This window comes from Brachionichthys hirsutus, chromosome 14, assembly GCF_040956055.1.
Source record: "Brachionichthys hirsutus isolate HB-005 chromosome 14, CSIRO-AGI_Bhir_v1, whole genome shotgun sequence".
NCBI lineage: Eukaryota > Metazoa > Chordata > Actinopteri > Lophiiformes > Brachionichthyidae > Brachionichthys > Brachionichthys hirsutus.
In genome coordinates this window covers 3,801,049-3,817,990 of record NC_090910.1, presented here as the reverse complement: position 1 = coordinate 3,817,990, position 16,942 = coordinate 3,801,049, and the positions used below count along the sequence as shown (strand labels likewise).

At 44.5% G+C, this 16,942-nt stretch overlaps 1 protein-coding gene across 1 annotated transcript in view; it reads right to left on the bottom strand.

Annotated features, from left to right (window-relative positions):
* The window catches only part of pard3aa (par-3 family cell polarity regulator alpha, a), a 281,009-nt gene that overhangs the window by 160,878 nt on the left and 103,189 nt on the right, over positions 1–16,942 (bottom strand). The window contains exons 6-8 of the mRNA XM_068747703.1: positions 4,850–4,956; positions 3,998–4,081; positions 1,049–1,174 (exon numbers count right to left, since the gene is read on the bottom strand). Coding sequence (XP_068603804.1) covers positions 1,049–1,174; positions 3,998–4,081; positions 4,850–4,956 — 317 coding nt within the window. The remainder of the gene's footprint in view (positions 1–1,048; positions 1,175–3,997; positions 4,082–4,849; positions 4,957–16,942) is intronic.

The following is a 16,942-nucleotide window of genomic DNA, read 5'->3' as shown; positions in this document are numbered from 1 at the left end:
TGCATCATTACATTCAAGTTTAGATTTAGATTAAATGCCTCAAAATATTTACCCATGCAAAACAAATCCAAGGAGATTAGACTCTCACTTTAAATTGTTGCTCACAATTGTGTGTGTGTGTGGGGGGGGGGGAGGTTTAGCTCCTGCTCCTAATTTTCATGCAAATTCACAAACAAAAATTTAGGAGGGTGTACCCAGCAGGCAAAGGCAAGGTCACGACAAAATAACAGCTCTTTGGTGGATTTTGCTTGTGAGGCTCCGTCGCACTAGAAAAGACTTTGGAATAATAATCCTAAAGCCTGCATTGCATCGTCTGCAGTTAGGTGAATGCATTGGCATAGTGTGGCAATGTGACATTTTAGTAACAGTAATGGAGAGCTGAGCATAAACCTTTCTGGGACTAAATCTATACTGAACGGTTCCAAACTCGACTGTGTCTCTATTCCTGTCAGTCAAGCTCCGTGGTTTTAGTTGACAAGGCCCAGCCAGCCTGATCCTCGGCTGATAAGGAAAAAGACGACTAGAATCTAGCCTGGAGGAGAAGCAGAGCACCGCCTACAAGTGTAGATTTACTTGGTCAAGTATGTGCAAGAAAGAATGAGCACATAAAATCAGCGAGAGAGAGAGAAGGGTAGCTATGGGTAAATGGAGTAAAAGCCCCGAGGTTTATATCTTCGTTCCACTTTACGAAATGAAGAAGAGCCATGAATCGAGTGAAATGAATGGAGGCGAGAAAGTCAACGGATTTGATCAAAGGGTGAGCCTTTGGTGAAGGACTGCAGGTTACGGAGACTTTATTACAAGGGGGCCAACAAAGACAGTTATATTTCTGCTTTATCGTGCAGGTGTGTGGGTGTCATGTCAGCCGGAAATTTAGACTCCACTCCTTAACAGAAACACAATTTAACGCCACCGCACTAAATGTCTGCAGCCGTGCTCTCACTACGACCCGCAGCTCTGAGAGCATCATGCATCAAGGTAATGCAGCATGTGCCCTGGCTTTGGACTCACTGGAGAAAGGAAATCAAAATTAGCCTTTGGAGCTTACTGTTCAAAACGGAGATGGCGAATGTCTTCCTGATTAATTTTGACGATGCAGTCGTTCTCCTTGAAGAGATGCTCCTGTTCGGCTTTGCCTCCGCGCTCCAGACGGCTCACGAGCAAACCCTGGGTCCTGGAAATGATAGATCACAGATCAAGCAGGATGCACGCGCATGCCGCAGCAATTTTATTCAGGCACACATGAAAGTGATGACCAGCAGGAGTTGTCCCCCTGCATCCAGCGTGGTGATGACAAACCACAGACAAAGATAAAAAAGGCACGAAAGAGTGACAGAGAGAGAGGCAGCGAGAGAGACAGCTCCGAATCCCAATCTGATAAATATGTTTTTAAAGTTAACTTTACAAACGTAAAGCTTGGACCTGCATTTTCCTGCAACCTGGAGAAGAGCTGCCTCGCCTATGAGATTTTAAGCCGTCTGCCTTCCTGTGGGCAGATTTGATAGAATAACAGGGCGGGTTGTCTGAGGAAATCCACACCAAGCGATCGTCTTATGGCTTCAGAGGAAACGCTACAGCTGCCCTCAATGGGGCTTAAGATGAGAGTTGGCAGTACCGTGATAAATGCCAAAGCAGTTCCACAGCAGTGCCATATCAGCACTCCTCAAAAAAGGGGCAACCTTCACCTTCAAGACCCCCCCCCCCCTCTAAATAAATACATCAGCGAGCTCCTTAGGGGCTTTAGTTAGGCCCTGAGGATAACTACATGCAAAGAGATTTAGAACTAAACGTCCCGTTGTTCTCTGCAGCGCCGGATGCCTGAGGTAGCAGGTAGTCTGACGGAGTCGGTGCAAATGTCTGGCTCCCTTGCATAAGCTGACAAAGAAAAAAGTTCTGGGAAAAATGTTAATGATGAAGTATGCGATACGCGAAACTAACCTGAAGTCAAACAAGAATTAACAAGGAAGTCGGCTGTGCTGAAATCAACAGCTTATCGCCGACACCTTCAAGAGTGTGCTCTGCATCCTTGTTTGGGGTCTTTCCCATGTCTTCCATATAAATACATATAAACCGAAAAGGAAATTGCTCTAATTGGCTGCATAATGTGGACATCCACGCACACGGGGGTGGGGGGGGGGGTGAATGGGTCGGCATTGAGTTGAAATGAACGATTACAAAAGGTCCCTCGCCTCTTTCCTTTCTTTACGTCTCAGGCGGCGATGCCGGTTGGATATCTGCCAGAGAGTAATTGCGGGCCGCGTGGAAGTGGCCATGATTGTGTCGGCAGCTTGAAAACAAAGTGTTAAAGCACGGAGATTACAGCGCGGACACACTCTGGTGGCTTCTGATCTGGCAGCACACAGATATTGTTGCTGACCCCTGCTCACAATTCAAGCAACGCAAAAAGGAGGATTGGGAATGATGTGTGTGGTTTTTTTTGGTTTGTTTACAGATTTGACAAAGATGATGATTTAGTAAAAACAATTATTGTGAGGGCTGTATTTCGTCTCAACTTCTCCCTTTCTGAATGGTAGTATTGTTAGATACTAATCCGCACCAAACATGAGCTGACGGAGTTTTAAACTCTGGAGGACCGTGTTAGGCCCCACCTCGCGTGGGACGCGATCAAGCATGGCCGTGCTCCATCTCGTGGCCGAGCCACAGCGAAGGGAAATAATTTCCAGCAAGGCCACCTGCTCTCGACGACTGCCTTTAATCAAATAATAATCCAATCACAGCTCATTTACGCATCAATTATGTCCACAGTTTGTTTACAACTGAAAGTGGGCATGGAATGAGAGCGCCATTACGGAAGGACTGTAACAACGAGGGTCTGTGTGTGTGTGTGTGCGTCTTTGTATTCAGCCTCTCCGCTGCAGCCCCCCATCCTGCTTGCATCCAAGCCTGATGTCTGTACAGTGAAGCAGCACCGGCCTGCCTGCAAGCTCCTTGCCTACGGTCTGCTTTTGTCTGACCCCTGTGGCCCGGTCTAGACAGTAATGACAGCCTGCTGAGCCTAATGCCTCCTGTCCTCACTCGCAGCGCACAGGGAAAAAAAAGCCAGGCTGGGCCATTAGCATCAGCCCGCCGACCAGACGCTACGTCTCATCGTGTCTGAGGAAGTTAATTGCAGGCTCTGATAGCTATTAGTGCCGATCTTAGCTGATAGAGAAGAAATTGACTGGCCATGCTGCATCGCCGCTATACCTCACGAGATGAGCATTGATCCGGCGGAAATGCAGTGGAGTTTTAAGCTAAACGCACGTCGAATAACGCTGGATCTGAACTCCGTCTGAGAGATATTGCTCGGTGTGGTTTTATCACAAATCCTCATTTCAAAAGGGAGGACGCTGCGCGAGGGCAAAGCTAAATATAGCTTCCTGACACTTGCTTATAAACAGCAATGGGATTAGTGTCCGAAAGAAATGACATGCAGCAGTCTTCAATAACACCCGTCCTCAAGTGTCATCCCCATTTCATCTTCTCACGCCGTCTTTTCACCTCATTCCCCGCGCCTCCCTCTCCCAGCGCCGAGTCGTCACATTCACCTTGGTCGCGTGCCAGTGTCGTGCGACAGGGATCTGAGTCCTATACAAGCTTTTAGTCTGATTACATTTGACCACTTCCACTGTCCTTTATTTTATTTTATTTTCCTCATATTTTTCGCTGTCATCCACACAACTCATCCCTTAAAAAAAAAAAGGCAAGAGGAAGAGTCGCTTTCAAAGGTACTAATGCCGCTGAGGGTGTAAGTTAGAATTAAGCAAAAGCAACGTTAACTTGGGGGGGGGGGTAAACTACGTAATGTAAAGAGAAATTACTTTTAAATGTGGCCTCGCAACAATAGAAAGATGCAAAATGTCAAATAGATGAGAAAAGGATCAGTGAAATGATGAGTAAAAGTAAGAGAAAGCATCAAACCAAAGGACACGGGAAACAAGTTGGTGATAAAATTAGCACTCAAGCTGCCTTGATTCTGGATCTCATTTCATTTTACCTGAAGTCCTGCGAGCTGAAAGGCAGCAAGTGGATTCCTAGGGGCCCTCCTTCATTGGACACTTCGACCGGCTTGAGCATGCTTCTGTAGTATAATGATGAATGAGGACGGGAGGACGGGAAGACAAGGGGGGGGAGACGTGCGTGAATAATAAATAACAGAAAAGAATACAAGAAAATATCTAAAAGCAGGAGGTAAAACATGACAAGATATCGATGGGATATATAGGGTGGTGGGGGGGGGGGGGGGTGTTGGTGCGGCCTTGCTGGCAGACTGCGTTGTTGTTACACACTCATCCATTACAAAGTCACGCTGGTGGACCTCAGGGTCAATTAGGGACCGTAATGGCGACTGCAATTAAGTGATTAAGATCAGACTAGTGCGCTAAAAGAGAACAGATTAATTGAAAAACGAGTGAGGATGGCAGAAGGAGGAGGAGAATGTTAATTTGGTTCTGGGGGTAAAAGGGAAGACAAATGAACACATGCAGCGATGGATGCAGATGCGAGTGATGATGATGATGATGATGATGATGATGGAGGAAGGCGTGGTCTATGTGTCGCTGTCATATGACTGTATGTGTTAAGTGCCGGTGCGCTGGTCATCATTACCCTCTGAGGTATCATTAATGCATTTAAAGGTTATTAAAATAAAATAAATACACTCGTGACTTTTTGCAATCTATTTAACAAGATTTTGAGATTTCTTCAGCCACAGCTTTTCAAAATAGATCAAACTTTTACATTTTTGTAAGAAATCATTTTGTTTATTTGAACTCTTAAACATACTGTATGGTCGTATATAGGGGATGTGGAGGGGGGGCAGGGGGGGGGGGTGTTGGTGACCACTCACTCGAGGCTTGACACAGACGAATGGTCCAATGAGGAATCCGCTCTCCCTACAGGCTCAATCCGTTCAATCCTTCGTTCTTGCTTTCGTCGCTCTTCGTCTTCCTCCTCCTCCTGTAGAGGGAGAGAAAAAAGGCAGACTAAATCATCAAAAGGGCTGCTCCATCAAAGTAACCAAATTCAGCCGGCCTCTGTCATTATTCCGATTGGCCGTGCTCCTCCTCTCCTGCATGTTTGTATCTCCTCTCTGGCTTTTAACCCAATTACCTGCAGGAACAGGTAGCGGCCTCTGTTCTAAATCAAGAGAGCCCTTCGGTGCAGGACCACTGATGCTGCTGCAGAAACATCCGGCCCAGCCAAATTCTTCAGCGACTCTCGTGACAAAGTGGTCTTGATCGATCGCTCCGGCTCCGTCAATCAGATCCCGCCCGGGGGCGTGGCACTGCTGCCAGATGTTTGCTGTGGCACAATCAAGACTAGAGGGGACCAGTTTCTCTCACTCATCGTTTCATCCACTCATTTTCCTTCTGGGCCATTAGGCGGCAGGGCCAAGAGGCTTTTACAGGCGAGTCGGACGTCTGAGGACTTAACTCGGCTTTTTGACGGGAGACAGCAGCTTCATCGCCTCCCTTAAAGGGGAGCAACAACTTTATCTGAGCTCTCTTTACGGGGATAGCAGAGACTGAGCAGGACGCAGACACGCAGTGATGACACGCTGCGTGTAGAATAAGAGGGAGACATATTTAATGAGGCAGGGGGAAGTTGGTACCGATCATTATCTACTGAGGTTACTTGCAGGAGGCGCCTCATTAACAAGGGATCATCACATTTAAAATTTTTAAAGGGAGGTCAGTTCAGCGTCAGCTTTCGCTCCTATTAGCCACTGCTGACCTGTGTGTGTGTGTGTGTGTGTCTTCCTGTGTGTGTGTGGGTGAGTTTGAAGGAATCCAGGCCCAGAGCGTTGTTTCCTTGGAAGGGTCAGCTGAAACTCTTTGTTAGAACCCCCCCCCACCCTCACCTTCCTCTTCCTTTCGATAAAATGTCGAGCATATCCAAATAGGTATTGTGCCAGGATGTCTTTGGCGGCAGGCATGCAGGCGTGGCAAAGAGAGTCACTGCACCCTTTTTTATTTATGAGTCGAGGGGTGAGGTGGGATGAAAATTTCATAAGACGTATATCTTAAGAGACATTGACTCAGTCCACCTGCCTGCTTTAAAAACAGCCATGCACCGAGTCGCCCTTGCCTTTAATTATGAGTAATCTGAGGCTCCAGGTGCCTCAAGGGGCCCATTATGAAACAAAGAAGAACCCTCTAGTTGGATTTATTTTTTTAATAGATAAGCAATTTATGCCGCTCTTGCAGTTTCTGCGTCTGTATCTGTTCCACCCATTGAGTGGAAAAGCCAGGAGATATTAGTTAAGAAAATAAATACATATATATATATATACACCACCGCATATGATGGAGCATGACATTGGCAGAAGGAGCATTTTGAAAAGCTATAAAGCTATTAACATTCTCAGGAAAGAAATGAAGGAAGAGACGTCTCTGTGTCATTAGATTACAGAGTGATGTGAAAGGCGAGCGGATTCGCAGTCGATTATCAGAGAAGGCGACATGTAATTAACTTCAGGAGCAGCCTCCCGTCTGGTAGTTCACTCCCGGACTGTATCTTATTTTCCCGCTCAGCATCTTTTTTTTGGGCTTAAATGTATGACAAAGTAAAGATAAGGGAAGACACAGTGTCTGTCAGTTGGAACACCAAGAGGAAGGTACGTTTCCCTCGTGCCGGGCCAGAAACCAGCGAAACGTGGCAGTGTGAAAGTAACGGCATGAAATAGTGCAGGTAGATATCAGAGCAAGCGCCAGAAGAAAAAATAAAAATTGTGCAAAAAAAAACAGAGTGGAAAAAAGAGAGAAGAACCCACGCAACTCCGACAGGACCAAATGAATGCAGCAGAACAGCAGAGAGAGCTGGCAGTGGAGGAAGGGGGGGAGAGAAAACAAGCTGAGAATGTGAGCAATGAGACAGAAAATACAATATAAGAGATTTTAGGCGGTTTAAAAAATTATTCTACTTGACACAAGTGCAGTTATATCGATTATTCACTCCTTCGGATATTGAGATACCCTCCAAGGGCATCCGGCAACAACTTCTGATGTTTAAAGTGGAATTATTTGGCAGATATTTGATACTTTGAATTATCGTTAAATTCTGTCCTGGTGTGTTTTCGGCGTAGACACAAATAACAGTTGCTGGTTTTGTTGGTTGCTTGTGTTTTGATATGAGCGTGTTACCAAAGCCACCCCCCCCCCCCCCCACCCCATGAATTTAGATTTTTGAATGCACAACATGCCTCTACTGCTCAACCAACTACGCTGCAGCGTTAGATTACAAGAGAGTCAAATAAGAAAAATCGTTTTTAAAAAGAGAGAGAGAAAGGGAGAGAAAAATGCAAAATCCTTTAACTTGCAAATGAACAGATAGGACAGAGGAAGGAGAGACAAGATCATGAAAGGATGGGAAGGGAGTGGCTGCAGTTACACCAAATTCAGTTACTTCATTGACACTCCTTATTTTTCATCTCAAGTTAAATACAACGGTATGTTTTTTTTTTTTCCAATATGGCTTTTGTCTGTTTAGGAGGAGGAAAGTTATGCACTGTTTGTTTATGTGTCAAAGTTCTGTAGATTTGAGGGACTATTCATTCTGACCGCTGTCCCTGAGATCATCCTTGGCATGAGAGGGTTTAGCAAGAAAAGGTTTTGAAGGTTGAAGTGAGCGGTGTTCTTCTGGCCGTGTAGGCATCTGTGTGACAGCTTCATGAGCGGAACAGGCCCTCCTTGTCAAACGCTGTCACACATTCCCGTAAAATAAGCTGTCTAAGCCCGGGAGAGTAATGGAGGGAAAAGAACCGGGTTCAGAAATGTGGTTTGTTTCCTATATGAACAAATAAAGGTATAACAAGTAATTTAACGAGTGCAATTTACATCATAACTGCTGAACTACTTTCAAAGCCACCCCCCGATCCTGACAGCTAAAAATCCAACACGTTAATTGTGCAAGGTGACATGCACATGGAAACATTAAACGAGCCAAAGCTAAACCATGAAAGCGTGTGAAAAGAAAATGCATTCTGTACGCAGGAGAGAGAGAGAAAAAGAATCAGTATTTTCCTCTTCCTTCACAAAAAGGGTTAAAGAGCCGTAATCGCTCCCACATTACATCCCGTTAACGCGGATAGGAACAACACACGGCATCGCACAATGACACCTACGGTACATGCTAAGACAAGCTGTTGGTAATAACTCTTAAATTACCAATGTTTTTTCCATATTAACCGCAGCCAGGCTGAGGCTGTTTTCAATAAGCAGTAAAAGAAAATATATATATATTTGAACAGCAGATGCTTCCAGCTGTGCATTCAGATATGCAGCAACCCCATTCAGCAGCTGATGGACAGCACATGCAGTGTGTAGGTTGACCTGGTCCGAGCTGTGAAGTATATCCATCTGCCTATAGGAGAAGCCCCCATTGAGGCCAAATTTGGACCCCACAATGGCTTCTCTGACTCGACTGCAGATGGCTGTTCCACCCAAGGACCTCACCCTTAACCCTTTATTCTAGCCCCCCCCAATGGGCTCCATTGCTATTAGAACAGCCAATATGTCACAGTGAGTTAGATTATGAGATGCTTATTTACATTTAGGATCATTTTTAAAAGGCTGAGCAACGAGTTAAACTAGTTAGTGGAAGATGAAAGGGTCATAATGGCCACTCACAAATTCCCCAAACGGCCCTTACTAAGTGTACGCAGAGAGGCGGAAACCGGAGTTCAGCACATTTTCTTATCTTCTTTACATTGTTAGCATCTTAAAGATCACGATGACGCAACTAATGGTGATTCCAATAACACAGAAATGAGGCGTTACTGTTGCAAAGGGTCCGCAGAATGTACCTACTGCACCAGGCCCTCCGTCTGTGACTAATGTTTTATTAGTTGGTCAAACTAAGCCATGTGACCCCCCCCCCAATAGTAACATCATGCGCTTGTGTGACAACGGTAGTTGCAGAGGCAGCACCTGTCCTCTGATGAGAACATGTATTATCGTTCATATTTCAATCCCCGAGACCCATGAGCTCTAGAAAACAGAGCACTCGCATCCCAAATGGGATGTAATGTTCCTGCGTAGTGAGGAGAGGAGAGAGGGAGCCAAAGGTGTGTTTGTTACACAGAGCTGGGGCAGTTGGCAGTGGCTTTGGGCATGGAGAAACTTGCTCTGAATTGGAACCATTGCCAATTTAAATTGGATGCGGTACCTCACCAAACTAAGAGTGCACAATATCATCCCGTCATCCCGTCTCTCTCCTCATGTCCTGTCCGTCCTCACCTGTCACTTTCAAGTGAAGTAGAAAAGCAAACAAAATACATAAAAAGAAAGCAAGGACAAAAATAAGTCACTAAAGCTTGGACCTGCGTGCAGCCCAGTGTCTATGATGCTGTCAGTTTGCCAGTACTGGCCACCCCCTTGCTTTTGTTAAAGAAAGTGGAAAAGAAAAAGATTATGCTCCAAAATTCAATTGCAATTGATGATTTTTTGGCACCAGGCCCATCCTTCCACCCGCTTTAACAGAAGATTGGCAAATAGTTTATGTAATTGAAAAAGACAGGCTAAATTAAATACCTTCCAAGCCCCCCCCCCGCCCAAAAAAAGTGTCCTTTGTCCAGATCCACCATAATATATAATGGATGCTTCAATGGACTAAAATCTCCTGCCAACATGAAGGAAGATGCATGATGTGATTTATGCATAATATTGGAATGGTAAATATATCTCCATAGCCACAGTGATATTGGTGACATCACATTCTGAACCCTTTCTGCCCTGCTTTTTAAAAAAAAAAAAAAGACAGGTCTTCTGGGAGTGTGCGCTCTGACGTGAGTTTTCTTGAAGCAAATTACAGGGAAAACAGTTTCCTAATGCGGTTAAGCAAATTAAATCAGAGAATGCGCGGCTCAGGACAGAGAGCGGAGATGCTTTTGGGCGGGGAGGAGAAGGTGCTATTTGTGGACTGATATTTAGAAAAACAAAGGCCTGTCTCTTTCTTTGTGTCTCCACTATGATCTTTGCCTCTTTTGTCTCTGCATCCGTCAGTGACGGGCCTGCGTGTGCGTGGAAAACATCGTCTGCCAGCGGCTGTTTCATATCAGGTCTGGACTGATCTATCAATGACACAGCTGCCATTGCCTTTGCCCGCTGCATCGTCAAATTGCACTTTAATTAAATTAGGCCTGCTAATTATGAGGGCTTAAATCGATCACTAGGTCAATAACAAATGCCTCATCAATAATGGCCACAACCGGAGTAGAGCACTGCTGGACCAGAGAGCCGGAGGTCCACGCCGGTAGGAAGGACCGCGGATTGAATTATCATCAGCGGATTTAGTCCAGGACTCTGTGAATAATGTTTGAATACTGCAGAAGTGTCTCAAAGAGTTTGAGACGTAACATTGCTGTACTATTGTACACTTTTCCAATTGTACTACAGTATGTTTAGTTTTTTTTTTTACTGCTGCAACAAGTGAATTTCCCCATTGTGGCATCAATAAAATTCATCTTACGCATTTCAAAGAGATGTTTAAAGTAGAATAAAAAATTCTGGTGCATACAGAAATATTTCAAAAGACATAATATGACTTTCAAGACAATTGGCTCAGATAAAGGGTGGTGACTGCACAGGTAATTCAGGGAGGGAGGGGTGCAGCCCCTATGAGGGTCCCAGCTGAAATTTCTCCATGCATTAAAAAGAGCACGGTGGTGTTTTCTGCATATGAATCATCATTTTGACGACTGTCTGCTTTCTACGGTTGAGAACATTTCATCCATCTTTCAACCTGTGAAGGTCAGCGAGCGAACGCTACCCCTGTTGAAATAACTGACGCTGTTTGCATTTCAATGAGAGCGCCCCATTGGTTCCGATATGGGTTGTAATTAACTACGTATTTCTTTTTTAATGCTATACTTTTTTTTTTGTCTTTTCAGAATTGCAAGAACCTATTAGCCTGCCTCTGCTGCATGGCCAAATTTTAATCTCAACTATTGCCCAGCGATTCACCAGAATCAAACTAGCGTCTCTTCCATCCCAGTCTATTAAGTCAGGATGTTTGAGCACACTGCCACCTCAAACTCTAAATGCACTGAATGTGGGGATATGTGACTTGAATGAGGTCGAATGATATTGAACTTTGAATAATTGAGTGATAAAGCAAGTAAGGCTTCGGTACACATTGCAGCGAGTTATTACAGGCGGAGAGAGGTCCTTTCCACAGATGAGCTGTTTGCTTGCTGCCTTGTTTGAGCAGGTGGGTTGGGTGACAAGATGGGATCCTATATAGCGCCGTGGGACTGGTGTGGGGCAAGGTGGGATGCGCTTTCCATTTTGTTTTAATTGGAAGCTGGAATTCTTGGATAAAAGAGCAAATAGAAAACCCTTTAGCCAAGTCCTTGCTCCCAATCGTGGCTAAATGAAGAGGACTGTGTTGGAGATGAGGGGGGGGTCTGTGGAGGGCCAATATTGACGAAAAGTCCCAAAAGACATTTGCTCAGGCAATATAGTGGGTTCAAGAAGGCGGGGTGGGCTGAGGGTTGATGGATGGGTGAATGATTTCATTGAGATGTCAGGAGAAAACGGACGCAAAGAACAAAGTGGAAAATCGGTGCTATTCGAGGAAAATCATAAAGTTTCACCGTCATCGCTGCACGGATAGTCACGTTGCAACATGTGAACATTGTACATTCCTAGACTCAAGCCTACAACAGCTAAACAGAGCAGCATCCTGTACAGTTTCCATTTTTCAGACAATCACATAGCAGCACCAGCAGGGGGGGGGGGTCTCTCCCTCCAATCCAAATGCCCATAAACCCCGAAAAAAACGCAAAGCGACTGCATCATTCTAAAATGGAAATTGATGTCAGCGTGGTTCTGGTTGAAATCAGGAATGCATGTGAAAACATCAGATTATTTTGTGATGGCGCTCAGCAGGGATGCCACTCGACAAAACATCTCCCATGGCCTTGCATACCTGGGCCATAAAGATGAGACAATTCCAATGGGAAGCTGCTCTGTAGGGACAAGCTTGGCCCTGTTGCAGAGGCACCCCATGCTACAATGGCACCATTACCTCCATCTAGCCTGTTCCAAATTCAGGGCAGCCAACCTTGAGACACAGAGTGAGTGTCAGTGGAGGTTGAATATTTGACAGCTGACATTATTTTTCAAAACTAAGACAAAGTTTGTTTTTAAAATGTTCAGTGATTTTCACAGTAGAGACAACCGCTGGAGTTCATGCATTTCTCCTGCATGGATTAAAACTAGCTCGAGAATGGTAATCCATCATTGGGAGCGTCATGATAGCCTAATGAAGGTTGATACACATTTTCAGGGGAGGCAGTCAAGCATGATATAATTTGTCTTTCAGCTGGTGAGTTAACGTGTCGGTGGATGTTCCCATTGCTGAGGTGCGAGCTCCTGGGGAAATGGTGAGCGAGTGCTAAATCTTAGGTGCCAATTGTTGGCCAGAAGACACTTGAAACTATATTTTTGTTCTTTCACTTGCATTCTTATAAGAACATTACCTTCAGGAAAGATGAGGCACCTCCAATGATAGCTGAGTTATCGACTGCATTTTGAGCAAATTAAAATATATATATATATATATATATATACTTCTTGCAGACGTAGAAGAAAATCAGGGACTGCTGGGAACCACATCCACCTCTTATTCAGAGATGTCTGTGCAGGCTCTCCGTCAACTCCTCGCGTAAATCGAGTACATCTGGAACGCTCTAAAGACATGTGGCTATCCGAACTGGGCTTTTATTAACAACAAATATAACAACAAAACAGGATAGGGAAGACAAACGGAAACCCTTTGTCTTTTTTTGGTTTTTTTTACAATTCTTCATCTTATCGTGCAATGAATGACGATTTAATCAATGATCAAGGACAATTTGACATAACATTTGACAGTTGTGTGATATCTGACTGAATCCAAATGCCTCTTAGCGGCACTGCACAATGTGTCTGCGTCTGCATCTCAGTAAGTGGAATGTCTCTGGAAGGGCATCTGGCATCTCCCTCCTCATCACCCTCTTTCTCTCTTAGGAGGTTTTCTATTCCTCGACTTTGCGATGGCAAAAGCCCCATTCCTCTCCATTTGCGCCCAACTGTGACCGCTTTTGTTTTCCGGCTGATGCAAATGAAACGGTTCTCTCTTCGCAGGAGCTGGTGAAGCAGCCCCATCTCGTCTTTCTCTGCGGCCCGGAGATGGGGATGTTTACTGCTGTCCGGGGTCTTATTACATTCCTTCAGCGACTTAAAAGCATCGGCTCCCTAATATAAACCTATGAAACAGTCAGACAAAGCCTATTGTTACAATGGCTCTCATTGTGTCTGAGTGGATTCATTTGGCACACTGTGGAAGGTGGAAATGTGTGGTATATAAAAGAGAAGTGAGGGAAAGGAGTGAAAGAAATGAAATAATCAGAAGTGAGTGACTTCTCTCTGTGGGAAACCCAGCACCGTTAATTACCGAAGTCGGGCTGACTCACTGCTGGGTATAAAGACGAAGTGGCTATTTAGCCGTAGCTCTATCTGAATATGATTTCATAATTTCCTCTGTGCTTTCTTTGTGCCTCTTTCCTTTGTGTTTGTGTCAGATGTTGGTGCTGATGGTTTTTTGGCCAGTTAAGAAAGACTTTTTTTGGACTCCGGTATTTTAAATCTTCACAATAGCAACATCTGACTTAAATACTTGCCTCCTAAGAAAAACCTCAGCTCTTCCCTTCAAAGCATGGCCACTGCTTCTACTGAATAGGGAAAATGTATTCAAGGAAAATGAAGAAAGATCAGCATGAAGTGATTTCACCTTAAGAAACGGTGTTAAGAGCGGCCGTCTCTCTCTCCCCCTACCAGCTGTAGTCTCTTTTGGCTCCATGCTGGCGGCCTCATTTTACTCCCTGAAGTCATTATTGTATTCGGCTAAGGTGCCCCCGTTCCCTGTGATTTGTGGGTAATGAGCTGGCACCCCCGCCCCCCCTCCCTGCCCATGTTCAATTATTCTCATTGAGAAAGTGATTTCTCACTCCACAGAGCAAATCGGAGAAGGTGAAAGCATGAACTCTAATCAAGAATTTGCACATTCACTCCGAGCATTGCAGATGGGGATAGCCATCCTGATACTGTAGACGCGGTGTGGGTGGGGACGGGATAGAGGGGAAGGCGGGAGTAGTGACGGATGAATGGCCACTAATGATGTCCAAAGACGAAGGGAGGCGGAGAAATACAACTTCGGAATAACAAGAGGGAGGGGGGGGGGGCTAACATAACTATGTTTGAAACGTGTCACTTCATGCGAATAAAGCAAACTGATTATAGGGTTTTATTAATGACTGAGATTATTTATTATAGCCTGTGCATCAAGTCTAAGCATATATCACAGTGCAACACCTCAATCACATTGTTCTTCTGTTTTATTGATCCCTTTCAAACTTTTTTTTTTCTGAGGAGAAAGTGCAGTGGATTTATTTGTGGTCATTGTTTCTATCCCTCTCATCCAACCATAAACAAGAATTATCTCAAAACACCAGGTTCTCATCAGTCTCTAAAGGAAAGTCTGGATCATCAAGGTTTCACTCTCGTATCGAGTTTAGGTGCTGGTGTGGTGAAAACCTCCACCTAAGGAAAGGGAAGGCATCTCGGGCCAAACAATCCCTTTCAAACTCGAACACTGTCTTACAGCGATTAAATTCAAAGTTGCTCTCTGCTATTACTTGGCTTTTCTCGGGAGCTTAAAAAAATGAAATGAAATAAAATTAATTCCAGCCTTCAAAAGCCAGGATCATTCAAACTCTAATATCAGATGTCTCTCGATGATGATGATGAATATATTTATTAGATAGAATGTTAGAGTACAAGTACAGTCAAACATCCTGTCTAAGTGGAGCATTGCGGTCTTGTTTCCGTTGAAAGTCCTTAGTACATAAATCATCGACATTTAACAGTACCAATAAAATGAGAATAAATTACTCCACAGATGCAAAATAACAATAAATTAAAAAGACACATAAAAAGTAGGTGGACAAAAAAAGGGGGGGGGGATTGATCCGGAGAGAGTCGTGATGACTATCTCCGTTTCTGCCCCCCCTGAAAGGTTCTTCCCACATGTATCCACATACAAGCTGAAGGGAAGACACGTTAAACATTCAGGATAAAGGATACCCCCCCCCCCCAAAAAAAACCTCAGCTCTGTTCAGATAACAGAAAATACATGAAAAAGGCGAGAAAAAGAAACATGGCAAATGAGTGTTATCTAGTTTAGTGAGGAGATAAAAGGCTAACATGATTTGCAGGCAGTGAATTACATATTTCTTCAGTCTGTCCCCTGTTCAAAGCGACTGATTTCCATCTGTGAGAGGAACAGCCTTCTCTGCTTTGTCTCCTCTCGGTTCCCAGCTGACGGACGTTTTACAAACTGTCCTTGGTAGATCAAATACATTTGTTGTTTGTGTTTGGAATTAAGTCGTGAAAGTTGCTTTGAATTGTTAAGCTTTGATTTCTATCATTCCCATTCTCTGTCTGTCGGGGTGTGTGTGTGTGTGTGTGTGTGTGTGTGCCATTTTGATTTGATTAAATCCTCATATGACTGACATCTGGTGTCGGCCACAACAAGGCCACAAAACAATACAGTGGAGAGGCATTCAAACCAAGTGTGTGTGTGTGAAGGTGAGCGCTAGGCCATCCCGATAGAGCTGATAAAAAGAACATAAAAGCTGGTAGATGATTAACTGTCCTGCATATAAACAGACACACACACACACCGCATTAATGCTCATGCTGACAACCATTATGTTTATTTATCTCACAATAATTTGAGTTAATGATGAGATCTTAAATAGCATTAGCGGTAGAATTGCCCACTTACTTGCTTCCCATGTTCTTTCCCAGCTGTGTTTTGTCAGCTGGTGGATGCAAGACACTGAAGGGACACATCTTTAAATGTTATCTAATTTGGATGTTTTAGCAAACATAAAAAGTTGGAGTGTGTGTGTTCCAAAAAGTAAATGTTGAAATACTGCTCCCATCAACATTCATCGTGGTTCTCAATAATTCTGTCTTTCATTTCTCCATTCTGTCTGCCACCAGTTGAGGATTACCTCAGGGAGGCGAGGCCTGGATTCACGGAACTGTCGCATCCACTTTCATTGCAGAATAGCCTAAATGCATAAATAAACTCTTGTGTCCTCCTGTTTTCTTCTACCCCAACATGATGCCTTCCCCTGCTGTCGTTACTTGTCTGTGTGAAGCAGTAATCAAACTCTTATGACAATCTTGCTTTCACTTCTCGGAAGAAATGAGCCTGCAAGGCATTACAGGCTTGTTTCTTCCAAAGTTCAACAAGTCATCATGGATATGAGGGGGGGGGGGGGGGGTGCTGTGTCCTTTGTTGTTGGTAGATGCTTGGCTTTGAGATACTGGTGTGCTCAGCAGCACGACATTCAAAGCTTTGTTTTTCTTCTCCAAGCTCAACAGGACCTTCCCTTAACAGGAAACATAGCCCGTAGAACGGCGCTCTCATTCTGCGTCCCGTCGCTGCCTATAGGGGTCGACTAACTGCCCCAAGGCTGCTGCCCAGGAATGAATGAAAAAAAACGAACAGGCTCAGTCTTTCCTGTGTCTGATAAGTTAAAGAATTAATTCTACTCATTTTGGAAAACTGCCAATGTGAGTGAGTTAATATTACACATGTTCATTTGAGTTGGGTCACGGCAAGTTGGTACAATGCTAAAGCTAACCAGGCCCACTGTAGTGGGAAAGAGGCAGATAACGTTGCTTAATGAGGCTGGGAAAACAGCACAGGCCTTGAGAGGCATTACATTGCTCCAGTTGGTCAGGGCATCCTGATGCCCCAGCAGGTGCCCAGCAGAGAAGGCTAATTACCCCAGTCTTCAGCTGGACAGGAGGGTCTCTGTTGAGCTGCCATTTATGCAGCATTCCAGGGGAGTAAAGGTCCATATATTATGTATAAAGTTCCA